General features: G+C 46.9%; 2 protein-coding genes across 5 annotated transcripts in view; one reads left to right on the top strand and one right to left on the bottom strand.

The window, feature by feature from the left end:
* Positions 1–11,859, top strand: part of USP37 (ubiquitin specific peptidase 37) — a 61,075-nt gene extending 49,216 nt beyond the window's left edge. For all 3 annotated transcript variants that reach the window (XM_030579790.1, XM_030579791.1, XM_030579788.1), the window contains 4 exons: positions 4,035–4,150; positions 6,781–6,850; positions 7,141–7,279; positions 8,038–11,859. In XM_030579790.1, the coding sequence (XP_030435650.1) occupies positions 4,035–4,150; positions 6,781–6,850; positions 7,141–7,279; positions 8,038–8,125 (413 nt within the window). In that variant the 3' untranslated portion in view covers positions 8,126–11,859. The remainder of the gene's footprint in view (positions 1–4,034; positions 4,151–6,780; positions 6,851–7,140; positions 7,280–8,037) is intronic.
* Positions 11,860–13,506: 1,647 nt separating this feature from the next.
* The window catches only part of VIL1 (villin 1), a 48,969-nt gene continuing 47,089 nt past the window's right edge, over positions 13,507–15,386 (bottom strand). For both annotated transcript variants that reach the window (XM_030580830.1, XM_030580831.1), the window contains exon 20: positions 13,507–14,997. In XM_030580830.1, coding sequence (XP_030436690.1) covers positions 14,884–14,997 — 114 coding nt within the window. In that variant the 3' untranslated portion in view covers positions 13,507–14,883. The remainder of the gene's footprint in view (positions 14,998–15,386) is intronic.

Here is a 15,386-nt window from a genome sequence, read left to right as displayed (position 1 = left end):
TATAACTATAACACATGGATGTCCTTGGGGAAGTTTACGGACCTTCTTCCCCAGGAGTCCCGCCAGGAATTTGCTGCCCTACTTGAGAAGGGTAAGAAAGTGGTGAGAACCTCCCTCCAAGCTTCTCTGGACGCAGTGGACTCTACGGCCAGGACTCTGATGAGGCATATCTCCTGGCTCCAGGTATCAGGCCTTCCTCCTGAATTACAACAAACTATTCAGAACTTGCCCTTTTGAAGGCCAGGGGCCCTTCTCAGACAAGACTGATTCCAGATTACAAAGTCTGAAGGACAATCGCGTAATAATGCGCTCGCTGGGGATGCACACATCAGTGACCCAACCCAGGACCTTCTGGCCCCAGCCTCACCATACTTACCCCCTGCCTAGGCCACGACAGGACTTCAGCAGAAGGCGTGGCCGAGGGAATCGACGGAGGCAGTCTGATCCCCAAGGGGGGCAAAATCAGCCCCCCCAAAACCACCGGCGGGGCCCAAACAGAACTTTTGATGGGATGCCTGAGGACAGCCCACCAGTTGTTTTCCCGTATCCTTCTCCTCCCTTTTACAACTACCTCTCCCATTTCCTGCTTGCGTGGTCCCACCTAACTTTGGATTGTTGGGTCCTGCGCACGGTGGAGTTGGGATACCACCTTCAGTTTGTTTCAACCCCACCTTCCCACCCTCCCTCCTCGTCCCTCTTCAGGGACCCCTCTCACGAGCAATTCCTCTTACAAGAGGTCCAGTCGCTCCTAACCATTGGAGCCATAGAGGAGGTACCAAAAGACCTGAGGGGCAAGGGGTTTTATTCCCAATACTTACTGATCCCCAAGGCAAAGGGAGGTCTACGACTGATCTTAGTCCTCACAGGATAAAGTTGAAGTTCCGTATGGTATCCCTGGGGACCATTATCCCATCTTTGGATCCCGGAGACTGGTATGCCGCCCTCGATATGAAGGACACGTATTTCCACATCACAATTTACCCACCACACAGACGGTACCTCCGTTTTGTGGTCAACCAGCAACATTTTCAGTTCACGGTCCTTCCATTTGGCCATCCTGCGGCTCCGCAAGTATTCACAAAATGCATGGCCGTAGTCGCCGCCTCCCTCTGGCATTGTCGGGTGTACGTTTACTCGTATCTCGACGATTAGCTCGTTCGAGGGACCTCTGAGACATCATCATCTGTACATCGTCAAAGACCTCTTCAGGAGCCTAGGCCTGATGATCACCATAGAGAAGTCTAGTCTGATACCCACGCAGAGAATAGACTTCATCGGGGTGATTCTGGACACCACTCTGGCCAGAGCCTACCTGCCGCAGCCTCATTTTCAGGCGATGGCTACAGTTATTCAAGGCATCCAAACCTTCCCGACAACATCGGCTCGCGCTTGTCTCAGCCTACTCGCCTGCACCTTCGTGACCAAACACGCCAGGCTACGCCTCCGTCCATTTCAAACCTGGCTTGCCTCAGTATACCGGCCGGGCTGGGACAGCCTGGACTCGATACTCACTGTTTCCCCGAATGTTTTAGGCTCTCTAACCTAGTGGCTGACTCCCACCCTAGTTTGTGCAAGGATGGCATTCCACCCACCGCAACCTTCGATGGCCCTAACCACGGACGCCTCATCTCTGGGTTGGGGTGCCCACCTCGAGGGCCTCCGCACTCAAGGCCTCTGGTCAGCTCAAGAACTAACCTTACACATCAATGTGCGGGAGCTGAGAGCGGTCCGTCTAGCATGCCAAGTGTTTTGAGAGCATCTCCAAGGCCGTTGTGTATCAGTGTTCACGGACAACACAATAGCAATGTTTTACATAAACAAGCAGGGTGGAGCACGTTCCTCCCTCCTTTGTCAGGAGGCCATTCAGCTCTGGGACTTTTGCATAGCCCACTCGATGGATCTGGTAGCGTCCTTTCTCCCAGGAGTTCAGAACACTCTGGCGGATCACCTCAGCAGATCCTTCCTGTCTCACGAGTGGTCAATTCGTCCAGACATCATCCATTCTGTTTTCCGGAAGTGTTCACGAGAACAGGAAATGCCATGTGTTCTGCTCCTTCCAGGGGCGCTCCCCGGGTTCCCTCTCAGACTTATTCGTGATACCATGGACGAACCGTCTACACTACGCCTTTCCACCGTTCCTGCTGGTCCACAGGGTGCTTCTCAAGCTCCGCAGGGACAACGCCTACCTGATCATGATTGCTCCAGCGTGGCCGAGGCAGCACTGGTACACCATGTTGTTCAACCTCTCAGTGGCAGACCCAATTCCCCTACCACTCTGGCCGGATTTCATAACTCAGGACTACTGCAGACTTCACCATCCAGACCTACAGTCTCTTCACCTCACAGCATGGTTGCTGCTTAAGCCGATCTGAGTTATGTTGCTGTATCTCAGTCCAAGAGGTATTCTTGGGCAGTAGGAAGCCTTCCACTAGATTGACATATCTGGCCAAGTGGAAGCCTTTCTCCTGCTGGTGCGCTCAACGTAACACTGTCCCCATGCAGGTACCAGTTCCTTCTGTCCTGGACTACCTCTGGTCCCTGAAAGAACACGGCCTAGCGGTCTCTTCCATAAAAGTGCATCTGGCAGCCTCCGCCTTCCACCCAGGGGAGGACGGGCGATCAGTCTTCTCTCACCCCATGGTTTCGAGGTTCCTCCAGGGCTTGGAATGTTTGCACTTGCAGGTTAGACGCCCTACCCCTACCTGGGACCTCAGTCTAGTTCTAGCCAAGCTTATGGGTCCTCCTTTTGTACCACTAGCCACCTGCTCGCTGCTGTACCTCTCCTGGAAGACGGCCTTCCTCGTCGTTATTGCTTCGGCAAGGCGAGTATCCAAGCTTCGGGCACTGGCAGCGAACCCCCCCGTATACGGTGTTTCATAAGGACGAGGTACAGCTGCAACCACACCCCACTTTCCTCCTACGGTGGTGTCTGCCTTTCATGTCAATCAAGACACCTTCCTTCTGGTCTTCTTCCCGAAGCCGCACTCATCACATCGGGAACAACAGCTGCACTCCCTAGATGTCTGCAGGGCTCTCACCTTTAATATCGAAAGAACAAAACCCTTTCGAAAGTCGCCTCAGCTCTTTGTAGTGCTGGCAGACCAGATGAAGGGCCTGCTGGTTTCCTCCCAGCGAATTTCCTCTTGGGTGATGTCTTGCATCCGTGCCTGCTATGATTTGACTCACGTTCCGGCTAGCCATCCCACTGCCCATTCTACTCGGGCTCAAGCTTCATCTGCTGCCTTCCTGGCCCATGTTCCCATCCAGGAAATATGTCAGGCAGCGACCTGGTCATCGATTCACGCCTTTGCTGCACATTACGCATTGGTTCAACAATGCAGAGATGATGCAGCATTTGGCTCAGCAGTTTTACATTCTGTAACATCTCACTCCGACCCCATCGCCTAGATAAGGCTTGGCAGTCGCCTAATTGGAATCGATATGAGCAAGCACTCGAAGAAGAAAAGACGGTTACTCACCTTTGTAACTGTTGTTCTTTGAGATGTGTTGCTCATATCCATTCCAAACCTGCCCTCCTTCCCCTCTGTCGGAGTAGCCGGTAAGAAGGAACTAAGGGGCCGTTGGGTCGACAGGGGTATATATCTGGCGCCATTATGACGCCACTCCGGGGGGCGACCCAGCCAACCCACCAAGTGTTTCTAGGGTAAAAATCTTCCGACGAACATGCACGCAGCGCGCACATCTAATTGGAATGGATATAAGCAACACATCTCAAAGAACAACAGTTACAAAGGTGAGTAACCGTCTTTTCCTTGATTCAGATTCACAGCATAAATCACCGTTCTTTTTTTGGATGGGTAGAGAGGGGATGTGAGGTAGGTTTTTTTGTAAGCTTTCCAATATCCCTTGCTTCCCTCAGAAGGGAGAGCCTTTAGCTTTAGTATTTCCTTTGTGTTTGTTTATGAAGATTCATTATGAAGATAAATATAACCCAGCCTTCTGTAACTGTGATCTGCTTTCCTGTATATGCCAAAAATTCTGACCTGGCATCTTTGTGTCTTTGTGCCATTTAGAATTTAACAGCTCTCTTCTGGATAATGTTGGCTCTGATGAGGACTCTGGGACTGAGGATGTTCTCGACATGGAGTACACAGAAACTGAAGCTGAAGAGCTGAAAAGGAATGCTGAGGTGATGATCCATTGTTTCAAGCACTGAATGGGGAACTAAGGTCTCTGCCTGTGTTCAGCACCAGATATTATGGAACAAGTGCATCTGTTCAGTCTGAGAGGACTTGTTAAGTAGCAGCTTCCCCGTAGTATTGGGAAACAATGGATAGTTCAGTATCAGAGGGGTAGCCGTGTAAGTCTGGATCTGTAAAAGCAGCAAAGAATCCTGTGGCACCTTATAGCCTAACAGACGTTTTGGAGCATGAGCTTTCGTGGGTGAATACCCACTTCTTCAGATGCATGTCTGAAGAAGTGGGTATTCACCACGAAAGCTCATGCTCCAAAACATGTTAGTCTATAAGGTGCCACAGGATTCTTTGCTGCTTTTAATGGATAGTTCAGTAATCTCCCTCGGGAAGAGCGGGTCCTACAGGGAGAAGAGCTGCTGAGGCCCTTTGGTTGCTATGAGGAAACTTATGGGTGTGAGCAGGGGGAAACAGAGTAACTTGACTCATAGACTTTAAGGTCAGAAGGGACCATTATGATCATCTAGTCTGACCTCCTACGCAATGCAGGCCACAGAATCTCACCCATCCACTCCTGTAACAAACCCCTAACCTATGTCTGAGTTACTGAAGTCATCAAATCATGGTTACTGGAAGCATTCTGCTGTGTGAAACAAGTAAAAATACAGGCTGCTTAATTATCAAAAAGGAAGAAACAGTATTTCAGATCATGTTGTGGTTTGTGATCGTGCTAGTAACTGCTGTGGGTTTCTAGCTCCTGGACCGGGATGGCCAGCCTAAACCTGAGAAGGAGCCAGAATTTACTGATCTACATTGCCATAGAGCCACAGCAACACCTCAGCAGCTTGCAGCACCTGCTCCCAGCATCTCCCACCTACCGTCAGCCCCGCCAATCAGCACCTCCCACTCCCTCCCTCTACCTCCTGATCAGCTGTTTCATGGCGGGCAGGAGGCTCTGGGGAGTGAGGGTGGAGGAGCAAGGGCACAGCAGGCTCAGAGGAGAGCGGGGCAGGGCCTGTGGCAGAGCCAGGGGCTGAGCAGTGAGCACCTCCCGGCACATTGGAAAGTTGGCACCTGTAGCTCCAGCCCCCAGAGTCAGGGCCTCTACAAGGAGCCGCATATTAACTTCTGAGGGGCACTCATCTATCTAGCTTGTAAGAAGAGTGTTGGATGGCCATCTAGACAGGAAAGGGTTAATGGTTTTTATAGGGAATTCCTTTAGGGAAGTTTTACTTCCCTTCCAATTGCTGTGCCTTCATCAGAGAGCTGTATTTTCACACCCCTGTTGAACTCCAATCAATCAGCCTATCAGAGCAAGGAGGACCAGGAAATCTCTTTAAAGCCAGTCAGCATTACCTGTTCTTAATTGTCACGGCTGAGTCGATGAGCAAAGCTTCATCCCGAAGAAGAGGAGAGGGACATTTTCTCCTTACCACTCCAAGGGCAGGGGAAGAGAGAATCTCTAGGCCACCAGTCCAGTCTTTCTCTACTGATTTACCTCATTTATCAAATGGTTGGTTTTAAACCGCAGATATCAATATAGTTCTCTTGGATTTTTCTTTTAACTTCTCTCTGTGGACTTTTCTATCAATGGAAAGTGGTCACTCAGCAGATAGCTTGTCTGGACAAATAGCTAAGCAAAACGGAGAGCTTGTCTCATCTTCCTGCTTTGGAACAAAACAATGACGACTTTGTTGCTGTTCCGCTGGCAGACTGGTGAATGGGGAAACAAAACCAAACAAAATCATATGGCACTTCCCAATGTTAAAGGGACGCATTTTCCACCTGGCCTGATCCAGTGTGGCAGTTCCTATGTTCCTTGATCACATTGCTCAGACAGTTCAACTTTGTGTACCGAGTACCCAAAGCCATATTCTAACGTGCTGTAAGGCCTGTGTCACGGAGTCCCCGGGCGATGCTCTGGAACTGCTCCCCACAAAGCCAGGCAGGGCTTTGGGGAGCCTCCTCTCCCTTGGAGCAGACTTGTTCAGGGCAAGAAGCTCACACGGCTTCACCTCCTGGGTCTCTCCTTGGAGCATTCAGCATCCTCTGCCCCTCCGTGCGCTTCCCACAGCGAGCCCACCCAGGCGGGGTCCTGGGGAAGCCACAGGGTCCTGCACCCCCACTTTGCAGTCAGACGTGACTCTCAGCCAGCCAGTAAAACAGAGGCTTATTCGATGACAGGAACAGGGTCTAAAACAGAGCTTGTAGATGCAGCAAACCGGACCCCTCGGCCAGGTCCATTCTGGTTGGCAGTGAGCCAGACCCCCACGTCTGCCCTCAGCCAGCTCCAGACTAACAACCCCTTCCAGCCCCTCCTCTCTGCTCCGTCCCTTTCCCCGGGCCAGGAGGTCACCTGATCTCTTTGTCTCCAACACCTTCAGTTCACACCTTTGCAGGAGAGGGGCCCAGGCCATCAGTTGCTAGGAGACAGAGTGTCAGGCATTTAGGTGCACTGGCCCTTTGCTCTGCCAGATACTTAAGAACTGCCATGGGGACACTGAGGCACCAACACAGTATTCAGAGAAAACATTAAGAACATTCCCAGTTCGTCACAGCCTGTTGTTCCGAGCTTAGTGGAATTAAGAGCATATTTAAAAGTAAATGATTGGATTGTATTTTCCAGGTAGGAGACGTCCCCCATTCCTATCGTCTCGTCAGTATTGTCAGCCATATTGGAAGCACATCCTCTTCAGGTAGGGAATATGATACCTTTTGGTCTCTCTGTTCATGTGGAGATTAAAGAAGTGTAATTGCAAATGTTTGTAATATTCTTTGAAAATGCAGAAAAGCTTTAAGATCTGTTTTCATAGTTAACATGAATTAGTCAAAAATAGCCATTTAGTCTATAAATGATTTGTACAACATGATGGCATTTCAGTATTTAAATGTCAGCTAACTGCAACAGGGTATCTAGAAACAACTTACTGATTTGTTTTGAACTATAGCATGAAAATAAATGTGGCTTTTTTTTTTATTTTTTTAGGCCATTATATTAGTGATGTCTATGATATCAAGAAACAGTCCTGGTTCACCTACAATGACCTAGAAGTGTCTAGAACGCTAGAGGCCTCTGTGCAGTGTGATAGAGACCGAAGTGGCTACATCTTCTTTTATATGCACAAGTAAGAGAATCTCAGCAGCTTGGGCATTCCCAGTCAGGAAGTTCTGTGCCCCTCTCCCTACCATCCTCTTCAGTGGAGTTGCCAAATCTAATATTTGTCAGTGTGTCTGAATTTTGATTGTTACTGCTGCATATGATTTTGACTAGCACTGGAGCGTCCTCTGAAAGTTCAGTAGCGCAGAATTATCCCTCACTAATACCTAATGGTTTAGACACAACAAATCCTGCATGTTGCCAGGGCCTTAGACTAGATGACCCTTTCAGTGGCTTCTAACCCTGTGATTCTGTGGTTCTAATTGTCGTAATGAGATGATAGCTAAGTGTTAAAGGCATGTTCGGTATCTCAGCTAAGTATTAGTCCTTAGTGTATGTTTTCCTCTGACATAGTCGTATATTTGTAAATGCCCATATTCCCCCCTAATCCCTTTACTAGCATTAATTTATTCTATTTTTGCTGCCCTCTTCCCTGCAAGGCTTAACATGCTCTTAGATTTGTTATAATTTGTTGAAAAATCTTACTTCAGCTTCCAGCTGGTTCTGAATGGCTTCAGAATTTCAGGAGCCCTGCTGAGAGAGCTTTAGTGACAAGGTGTAATTCTTTAGGTTTAACTAGTAGGCTGTATAATTCTGAAATTTCCAAGGCTTAAAGTAAACCACTCATTTCCTGTGTGTCATTCTCCCTTTCCACTGCGCTGTCTTCATCTTGTGCAGCGGCTCTGTGCTCATTGATTTCATAATCTCCCTTCTCATGTTTTCTAGGGACATCTTCGATGAGTTACTAGAAACAGAAAAGAACACACAGCCGCTTAGCATGGAAGTGGGGCGGTCTGTTCGTCAGCCTCTGTGAAGAGCAAATCCCTTGTTTCTCCTGAGCATGGAGAAATCTGAACTTGTGCAAGACATGCAGGAGTAGCAAACAGCTCAGGGCCAAAACAAGACACAAAAAGTAAGGCGTATGGGATGCTTAACTTGCAGAACCACGCACGTAAACCTTGGCCCGAACCACACTGGTAAACCTTTGACATCCCAAAGCCGCCCTCCTGTGGTGAGATTTTTATTGTTCCAGAAATATTTGTCAGCCTGGAGCCTTACAGCGTTACATCAAGCCACAAGACCACAGCTGCTCATAAACTGATGAAACAATAGTGCAAAAAGAGACTTACTTGAAAGTCCATTAACTATGATATGTGAATGGGGAAGATTTACATATCACGTGGCATTCTGTTTTTTTTCCCCACGAGCAATTAAAGCAATACAGCCTGCAATCTGGCATTTATCGTGTCAGTAATAGTCACTGGAAACCTAGATCACCAAGTACGCTATTACCCGTCTGTCCTGCTAACAGGTGTGCCGGCATCACTCAAGTTGGCACATTTTGACATTCATGACGTTGTAAATGCTCTGCCATTTACGTGCAGTTCCAGGAAACAAACCATTGGTGCTGTGGAATGTATTGCATACCTACTCACACTCTGTCATCTAATACAGTACAGTTCATTGGTGTCTTTGTTTAGAAATGAGATTGTTTTTTTCATTTAAAAGGTTGATTCTTTCTGACTGCATTTTCTTCGTAGTGTCATTGCATACTGCAGTTTACGTCTTTCTGTCAGTTTATCTATTTCTCACTGACTTTACATCATGTTGGGCTGCCTTGTTTTGACTCTGACAGCAGCAGCTAGTGGGATGGAAGGTGAGCTTTGGCCTGTTGGCAGATTCTCTTCAAGGGAAGCAGAGCCAGTGCTGAGCAGTAAAAGGAAGTGAACTACAACTCTTCTTTTTGCATCACACATTGGAAAAAGTGCATTTTGGCATTAACCTTTCAGGGTCTGCAGGCATAAATGTTTGTCTCTGTCATCCTCAAGTGGAAAGTCTGAAAAATTCTTTTAGCACTTGGATTGCTGTTAGAGTGATCCATAATTTCACATTGTCCCTGCAGATCCCAGGAATCACACAGAGACACAGAGGTTTTTATTCTAGCTGTCTGTTGTTTTTTTAGGAATATGGGCTGCTCAGCTGGAATAAACTAAATCAGTTGAGAAGCTTTTGAAAACCTGTATGGAGTGTTCACATAAGATATTACAGGGCAGAACTGTTACATTTTATTATCCTAATTGTACCTGGTAACATGACGCTCATTTTATAGCTGACTTTGGCAAAAACATCCAGTGATTTAATTTTTATTTGAACCTTCAAATGGTCTTTTATTTAATATGGGCAAGTATTTCCTTAATTGGTATTTACTTTTATTGCAAAGAAATTGTTGCTAATCATTGGAGCATTTACTCTTCTGCCCCTAATTTGGATTTTGCAATTTGAATAATCGGATACAGAGAGTGCAAAGATATTTGTTTTTAAACCATTAGGAGTTTCTCAGGAATAAACCATCCAGAGCTAAGTAGACAAACTATTGCTGTAGAAGACAGGAGGAAAAATAATTTCTTCACAAATCTTATATAGTTAAGGCTCATCTTCTGGTCTGTGTAGCAGGCGAATTTAAATGAGTTTTGTTACAGCTTGGATAATATCTTATTGGTTGTGTTGGTCTCATAGTATATGGCCTAAGCATTAATCTTCAGTCACAAACAGGACAAAGCTTTTACCTCATAAGGTGCAGCATCAGTAGTATGTGACATGTTAATTTATTATAAACCATTATGATTTTGTATTGTCAACAGTGAATATGTTAGTGGAATGTGTGTGTTTGTGGGGGGAGTTAATGTAGGAATTTTCTTTTACTGAAAAGGGCACATACCTGTGAAAATGTGGCAAAGATCTCTTCCATCCTAAAGGCAAAGCTACCTTCCTTGTCTTAACCAGCATCCCCATGTTCCCTACCTGCTGAAAGCAGCACACATGGCGCTTTAAATAACAAATGTACTTCTAATCTCAGCGGGTTAGCACTGCTGATTGAGCAGATTATCGTGTTGAGGCACAGCACTCCAAATCAGTTCATTTCTAATAAAATCCAAGATTGCCCAATGTTAGCTGTTACCCTAATTTATGTGTAAAACCATTTTTGATGTAGATCCAGAGTTGAGAGAGCTGACACTTACAACCAGATTTCATGGTCCCTCTAGCGAAAACCAGGTTCTCGCTTAGCGTAGCTAGAAACAGCTAGTGAACCTATGTGTTTTCACTTTTTTGGCATATGGCAGCTTCCTGAACAGAGCTGGTTGTCAGTCCAACACTGTGCGCCCCCACATCCCCCGTCTAAAGATGGATTCTTTCTCTCTGCTGCAGGGTGACAATGAGGAAGGAAATCTGTAACTTGTCAAGGGGTGTATGTATAAATCAGTACTTTGGGGGTTTGCACAGCATAGCTAGTTCACTCAGAATTGAGGGGAGTATGTGTTATACCTAATTCACTGTCACATTCAATACTACTTGCATTTGTGCAATAACTGTGAAATTCAGTAGAGTGGAGCTATGTGCAACCTTTACAACCGTATTGGATTATATGTAGGACAGGCACAAACCAAATAAAAGCCAGCACATGTAGGGATTTTAGCATCAGATATCTTGGAGAGGAAATCATTTAAATATCTTACAAACCCTTAATGCCTTTATTAAAATGGCTGTTAATAGTGTTGAGGCCTGCTAAAGAGAGTAGGGCTTTCTGGGCGATGGTGGAGGGCTGTTGGTATGAATTATGTATCTTATTAATTAGAGAGGGTTCTACGGAGTGCATGTTATAAAACACTCTGACATTTCCTGAAATGTATGGAGTTGTCGGTTTCAAAAGAACCTGAGAGCCAGTTTAGTTTGGTCTGAGTGTGCTTCAGCGTATAAAAAACAAAACACCAGTGTTGTTCTTCCTTCCACCCCCACCCTATCATCAGGTTTCTGCTCTGACTTGTTCTTGATTTCCTCCTTCACTGTATCTGGCTACTTTTTGATGATGAATGTATAAATGTTTATGTAAATGAACTGGAATTTTTGTACCAGATATTGCGCTGTGTGTGTCTGAGTCCACACAGAGGACTGTTGTACTGGGATGTGCAAAAGAACCAAAAAAAGAAAGAAAGAAAGAAAGAAAGAGAGAAAATACACAGGTACTAGCTTCCTAACTAAAGCTTCAGTCTATAATAGGAGGAGAGCATTTTGATGTGTCTGATCTTGGCTGATTGCCTCCCCAGCCATGTTTTCATCATGGTGTAAATGGCCTGATTTGGAGTGTACTGACTTCTTTTTCTGTGTGCTGTATCTGATGTACTGGAAGGATTAGCACATGCCGTTTGCACTGCAACCAATGGGAGAAGCAGTTGATTATCCAGTGTTAACATTTTATTGAAACTCACAGAAGGTTTTAGGTGCCCGTGAAAAATTCTTTGCTTGGGGTTGGAGGGGGGGGAGTTGTGTGTGGCTGGAAAGAACTAACTGGGTCACTTCTTAACTGATCTAATCTAAGATTGTAATCAACTGCCAAAGAGAGAGAATAAAAAGGCATTCTGTATCCTTTGCACTCTGCTGCCAGTATTCCCTCTCCCACCGGAGGTCTTATGTGCCTCCTGACTACATAATTCTTGAAAAACTGGTGGGGAAGGGGTTCCAGAGGGGTGGGTGTGTGTGTGTGTGTGTGTGTGTGTGTGTGTGTGTGTGTGTGTGTGTGTGTGTGTTTGAAAGAAGCCAGGATGGATGCCACGTGACTGGGTTAGATTCTGCATTGAGTGACTTTTGATTCTTTACACCATTGATGTGGAGCAGCACTTTCTCTGTGTTTTAGCAGATCTGTTCCTCTGTATTCTTTACAGTTTTGCTCTTGTTTTTTCCTTTTTAAATGATGTGTAGATAGATTTTTGTGAAATTAAAACCTCTTTATTAACCCTCTAATGAGTTTGAATCTTATTTCCACAAAGATGGAGTTTTCTCTAGACTCAGCTGTGGATACCTGAGCACTGGACTCCAGTCTGCTTATGTCGGGGCCTGTGCTGTACCTTTAGCAAAGAAGAAACTAGTTTGTACCGTAGAAGAGCACGGCCCTGTTCCATTGATATAAAACTACTCAAGATAGCTAAGTCCCAGGCAGACTGTGAAGAGCTACAAAAGGATCTCGCAAAACTGGGTGAGAAAATGGCAGATGAAAATCAAAGTAATGCAGATTGGAAAACATAATCCCAACTGTACAAATGAAATGATGGGGCCTAAATTAACTGTTACCACTCAAGAAAGATCTTGGGAGTCATTGCGGCTAGTGCTCTGAAAACATCCACTCAATGTGCAGCAGCAGTCCAAAAAGCGAACAGAATGTTGGGAATCATTAAAGGGGTGGATAATAAGATAGAAAATATAATAATGGCTCTGTATAAATCCATTCTAGGCCCACATCTTGAATACTGCGTGCAGATGTGGTCACCTCATCTCAGAAAAGATCTATTGGAAAAGGTACAGAAAAGGGCAACACAAATGATTAGGGGTATGGAACGGCTTCTGTATGAGGAGAGATTAATAAGACTGGAACTTTTCAGATATGATTCAGGTCTATAAAATCATGACAGGTGTGGAGAAAGTAGAAAAGGAAGTGTTATTTACTCCTCATAACACAAGAACCAGGGGTCACCCAATGAAATTAATAGGCAGCAGGTTTAAAACAAAAGGATGTATTTCTTCACACAACACACAGTCTGTGGAACTTCTTGCCGGAGGATGTTGTGAAGGCCAAGACCATAACAGGGTTCAAATTGATGGAGGACAGGTCCATCAATGGCTACTAACCACGCTGGACAGGGATGGTGTCCCTAGCCTCTGTTTGCCAGACGCTGGGAATGGGCGACGGGGTGGGTCCCTTGATTCCCTGTTCTGTTCATTCCCTCTGGGGCACCTGGCACTGGCCGCTGTCAGCAGACAGGACACTGGGCTAGATGGACCTTTGCTCTGACCCAGTCTGGCCATTCTTATGCTCAGTAACTTATTTTGTGCATTTTTTTAGTGACCTTAAGTGCTAGTGAAAGCAGCACGGCTAGCGCTGGCTGCTGCACGGAGCAGAGCGTATGTAGGCTCTTCTATTGCCTGTCTGTTGAGATGTGCATTTATTGCTGCTTTGGACAAGAGCGTCTAGTCTGTGCAGCTCCAAGCTCTATCCGTGGTTAATAAGAATCCCTGCTATTCCAGTACTTACACCCCTCGCACGCCCACCTTCCCTTCTCCCACTGCGCTTTCGTGGACCCACAGGTGCAGCTTTCTGGCTAACGTATTTGCATTTCGCCTCGGAGATGAGAGAGTAAATCCAAATTGAAGTCACAAGGGAAATTTTATTGTCAATCTCATACTGAGTGGGAGGGAATCATATTAACAAAAAACCATGCCAAGTCTGATCCAGCTGGCAACATCTGCTGTAGTGAATAGGCCCTGCATTCCTAGGGCAGTGGCACTCAACCTTTCCAGACCACTGTCCCCCTTTCAGGAGGCTGATTTGTGTACCCCAAGTTTCACCTCACTTAAAACTACTGGGACACAAAAATACAAAAGTGTCACAGCCACACTGGTACTGACAATTTGCTTACTTGCTTATTCTGTCTGTATTAAACTGTAGTTTGTACTGACTTGACTAGTGCTTTTCATGTAGCCTCTTGTAAAACTAGGCAAATATCTAGATGAGCTGATTTACCCCGGAGAGACCTCTACATACTCCCTGGGGGGACGCATACCCCTGCTCCCACAAAGTGTATCCTGCCTTAGACTGGGGCAGACTTCCTATGTGTTTGCACAGCCCCTAGCACAATGGGCCCCCTGCAGGTGCCATGGTAATACAGATAAGACAAGCGAGGACAAGGTCATTAAAGTTTGCACTGTGCTTCAGTAAAGTGTGTGACATACGGATTTTTTAAATGTCACTCCCTGCCGTGGCTGGAACCTTTACCTTCGGCACCACCAATATTTGCATAATGCTTTTCATGAAGGCATAACAGCCAATGGAGGCTGCAGCAGTGGGCTGTATACTTTATCTTTAGCGGTGAAGTACCAGTGCGGGTGAAAATGTAAGCAGCTTTACAAAGACCTGACATCTAGAAAGACTGAAGATCATTCTAATACCACTTAACAACATACTACTTGGCACCTCAAACCACGGGTTAAGGAATATGAGCACCCCCACTTTACAGATGGGAAAACTGAGGCAGAGATGTGCTGTGACGTCCCCACGGCTGTACAGCAGGTCTGTGGTGGTGCTGGGATTACAGGCCACAGGGTTCTGATTCTCACCTCTGTTCTTGTTTCTCCCTTGAGGGTGCTGCCTCTGCACAATCTCGTGCGGAGGTTGGAGAACAGACACAATAAGCCGGGGTGAAGGAGCTGTGCTACTTCAGAGCCGGGTCAACGCTCACCCGTTCTACCCACTGCCGCACCACTTTGCCTAAGGCAAGATCCCCGCACACGGATTGTAGCTGTCAACCCAACCCAACCAGGAGAGTAGCTTGGAAAGTAGGTTGTAGCCTATTGGGAGATCAGTATGTTCCCTGCCCAAAGAATCCCAGTGGGGAGGAATGGTTAGCAGGCACCGAAGCAGGGGCAAGCACGCAGCTCCCTTCTCTGAATTAACTTTAATTTTACTTTCTTAATAAAAATACTAAACTGAACACATCCCTGGCTGAATCTCGCCGCCGCGCTGCCCTAGAAGAGGCCCTTCTCCTTCTTGAGCTTCTGTTGCTTCCACAGGGGCAGTGCAGCGAAGGCGGTCTGGGGCATGCCGAAGACCGTGTTGAAATCGTCACTGGACAGGTGCTCCTGCGAGAGGCAGAGGATGAGTGGTGGTGACAACTGTGGTCCTGCCGACAGGGCCGTCCTGCTGAGCTACCATCTCCCAGCTCTCTGGCTTTGCTGGCCGGCAGGAATCCTAGACCTTTGCAGGTCTCCGGGACAGGAACCCGAGGCCCTCGGCTCGAGTTACTCCGTTTCCACGGCCCAGCTCCGAGACACTCCAGTGACTGCAGCAGCTTAGAGCTGGAGGCAGCCCCAGGCCTGAGTCACTACTTTCCGGATACTGCCCTGCTGTGGGCGTTCAGAACTGCTCACGCTCCCTCCTCCAGCCTGGCTGGCTCATGGCTCTGCAGCCTGCCTTCAGCAGGCGTTGCAGCTGACCACCCCCCAGGGCCAGGGGAAGCCGGCAGGAGGCC

This window comes from Gopherus evgoodei, chromosome 11, assembly GCF_007399415.2.
Source record: "Gopherus evgoodei ecotype Sinaloan lineage chromosome 11, rGopEvg1_v1.p, whole genome shotgun sequence".
NCBI classification, from domain to species: Eukaryota; Metazoa; Chordata; order Testudines; family Testudinidae; genus Gopherus; species Gopherus evgoodei.
Note: the sequence above shows the minus strand (reverse complement) of the source record. Positions and strands in the feature narration are given on the sequence as shown.